Source organism: Myotis davidii, unplaced genomic scaffold, assembly GCF_000327345.1.
Source record: "Myotis davidii unplaced genomic scaffold, ASM32734v1 scaffold809, whole genome shotgun sequence".
Classification (NCBI taxonomy): domain Eukaryota; kingdom Metazoa; phylum Chordata; class Mammalia; order Chiroptera; family Vespertilionidae; genus Myotis; species Myotis davidii.
In genome coordinates, this window is record NW_006300017.1 from 1,686,069 (window position 1) to 1,688,822 (window position 2,754).

At 49.7% G+C, this 2,754-nt stretch overlaps 1 protein-coding gene across 1 annotated transcript in view; it reads left to right on the forward strand.

Annotated features, from left to right (window-relative positions):
* Positions 1 to 203: 203 nt before the first annotated feature.
* JAM3 (junctional adhesion molecule 3) overlaps positions 204 to 2,754 on the forward strand; it is an 8,148-nt gene continuing 5,597 nt past the window's right edge. The window contains exons 1-4 of the mRNA XM_015571972.1: positions 204 to 221; positions 492 to 609; positions 1,073 to 1,186; positions 2,403 to 2,555. Coding sequence (XP_015427458.1) covers positions 204 to 221; positions 492 to 609; positions 1,073 to 1,186; positions 2,403 to 2,555 — 403 coding nt within the window. The remainder of the gene's footprint in view (positions 222 to 491; positions 610 to 1,072; positions 1,187 to 2,402; positions 2,556 to 2,754) is intronic.

Here is a 2,754-nt window from a genome sequence, read left to right on the forward strand (position 1 = left end):
AGATGTGCGTCTTCAGTAGAGGCAAGTGTAAAAGTTAGCCTTATTATAATTGTGGTTTATGACTGCAGTTTTTAATTTCTACAGAATAGAAGTAATCATAAATCTATGTTACTGATAAGGCATCCAGTGTGTAAGATGTAGTTTGTATCATCAGTGGCATAAAGGGAGGGGTGACAAGGTGGCCCCTTCGCGTCTGGACGAAGATGTCGAGAGGATTAACAGTGACTCTAAGCGAGGAGGAAACTCATAGGGGAAAGGTCTTTAGGCTCCAGGGGGCTTTATTCGGGAACCAAGAAGGAAAGTGAATTCTCGGAGCTCTTCTCTTTCTCTTGGCTTTTCCAGTGAAGTCAGGCTGAGAGAGAAAGCGGCCAACTTGCTGTGTCTGTGTGTCTTTGTTGTGGAACATAGTCTGTTCCCATCCTCTCTGGTGAGTGAGTCTTGCCATGTAGAAGGGGAACTCTGACCTCTGTCTGAGGGCTCTGCTGTTTTAGAGCCACACTGTCTCTGATTTTACCTTTTTTTTTTTTTTTGTCTTCCCTTCAGGCTGCTTGATAGGGGCCGTCAATCTCAAATCCAGCAACAGATACCCAGTGGTACAGGAATTTGAAAGTAAGTGCTGGAGACTGTGCATTGGGAGAATGGGCGCCCTCTCGTGGACATGCCGGAGTCTGGCAGCCAGCTCAGGCCAAGCATGTGGGGCCAGAGAGGTGCTGGCGGGTGTGCAGGGGTGTTGGTGGGGCCCGGCCTCCGCAGGCCACAGGGGCTGCAGGTTGGATACTGGCTCAAGTCTGCCCTGTCCTGGCTTTGTGCTTACACGACAAAGACATTTCTATATACACGTGGAGTATGAAGGGGAATGTCTCCTCTATTTAATAAAGGTTCCTGCTAATCATCTTCTCCTTTTTCTGGCTAAAATTAACCTTTTCCTTAAGGTCTCCTGGAGCCTGGCTATAGCCGGGTTTTAATCTGCACGAAAGACCTAACATCGCGAAGGCTTGCGTGGACGGCGTGGGTGTAAGTAACCGGAGTTGTTCCACTTGCACTGAGAGTTCCTTTCTTTTTCTCTTATTAGGTGCGGAGCTGTCTTGTATCATTACAGATTCACAGACAAGAGAGCCCAGGATCGAATGGAAGAAAATTAAAGATGCTCAGACCACATACGTGTTTTTTAACAACAGAATACAGGGTATGATGCCATGTCCCCTCCACGTTTCCAGGCCACACTTCCTCTCCTCCCACTGGTTCCGCATCTTAGCCAGGATTTTTATTTTTATTTTGTTTTGCTTTACTTACAGAAGAGTCAAACATGTGAAGGGAATGAGACTAGCATATTGAACCTCCCTGACCCTGTCACCCAGCTTCAGCAGATACCGATTCATTAGGGCTTTAATCTCTCTGCAAAATAGCTTTCTATGCTCCCAGGCCATCTTTTTATCACGATCCATGACCTGAGTGATGCACGTTAAGTGAGTTAGAGGGTCACGTGGCACAGCAAGGAGAAGACAAGTGTTTGGTGCAAGCACACCGCACTGAGAAAGCACTTGCTAGACAGCTGGCGGGTGGGATCCTGTGCGAGCACAGAGGTAAGCGTCGGGTGCTCTTGGGCGACATGACGGAGGGGCAGGACAGGTGGCCTGAAAGGCTTCCCAGAAGTGACCTCTAGACAGAGAAGTGAAGGCTAGTCAGCCAGGCAGGATGGTGGGGCGTGGGGTGAAGAAATGTGTGGCCAGAAAGAATGATGTGTGTAAAAATACAGAAGCAAATGTCAGGTTGGCTTATTAGAGACACTGCAAGGGCTCCCCCATTGCTGGGGCTGACAAAAGAAGGAGGAGGGGTACGGGGGACTCCAGGTGAAGCTGACCAGGTGTGTCAGGGCCAGACTGGACCAGCTCGAGGCAGTGAATGCCAGGCTCAATCCCCAGGTAGGGTGTGCAGGAGGCAGCCGATGAATGACTCTCTCTCATCATTGATGTTTCTATCTCTCCCTCTCCCTTCTTCTCTGAAATCAATATATATCTATAATAATAAAAGCGTAACATGCTAATTAGACCGAATGTCCTTCCTGATGAAGCTGGGGCTGCAAGGGAAGCCCAGGTCCCTGGTGCCTGCCAGCTGCCAGAGGGAAGCTGGTGCAGCAGCCGGGGGAAGGAAGGCCTACTCTTGCACGAATTTCGTGCATCGGGCCTCTAGTATCTATATAAAGACAGGGGCATATAATGAGTCCTCTCACACCAGGCACTGTGTTGGTGCCCGGTGTCCTCAGAGCTCACCTGTTTTAAAGGGACAGAAATAGAAGCCCATCTTCTCATGAGGCGTCCAATGCTGGCCCCAGAAACTGCCCCCTTCAAGTTACAAAGAGATCTCGAAAGAGTCTTTAGTGCCTGGTTCCTTCTCTTCTACAGGGGACTTGGCAGGCCGTGCAGAGCTGTTGGGGAAAACCTCTCTGCAGATCTGGAACGTGACCAGAAGAGACTCTGCTCTTTATCGCTGTGAGGTGGTTGCTCAGGACGACCAAAAAGAAATGGACGAGATTGTCATTGACTTGACTGTGCAAGGTAGACACTCACGTGCAACCAGCGTGTTCCCCTTTCAGGCCTCATGAATTTGTATGTAGGAAAAGGAAAGATCAACTCTTACTTTTTTTCCTTCTGTAGCTCCATCCCTGAATGCTTTAGGGAGGGAGTGGAGACCTGGGGCTGCCTGAGTTGGGTGGAAGCTTCTGCCACTTCCCTCCCCCCCCACCCCCCCACCCCC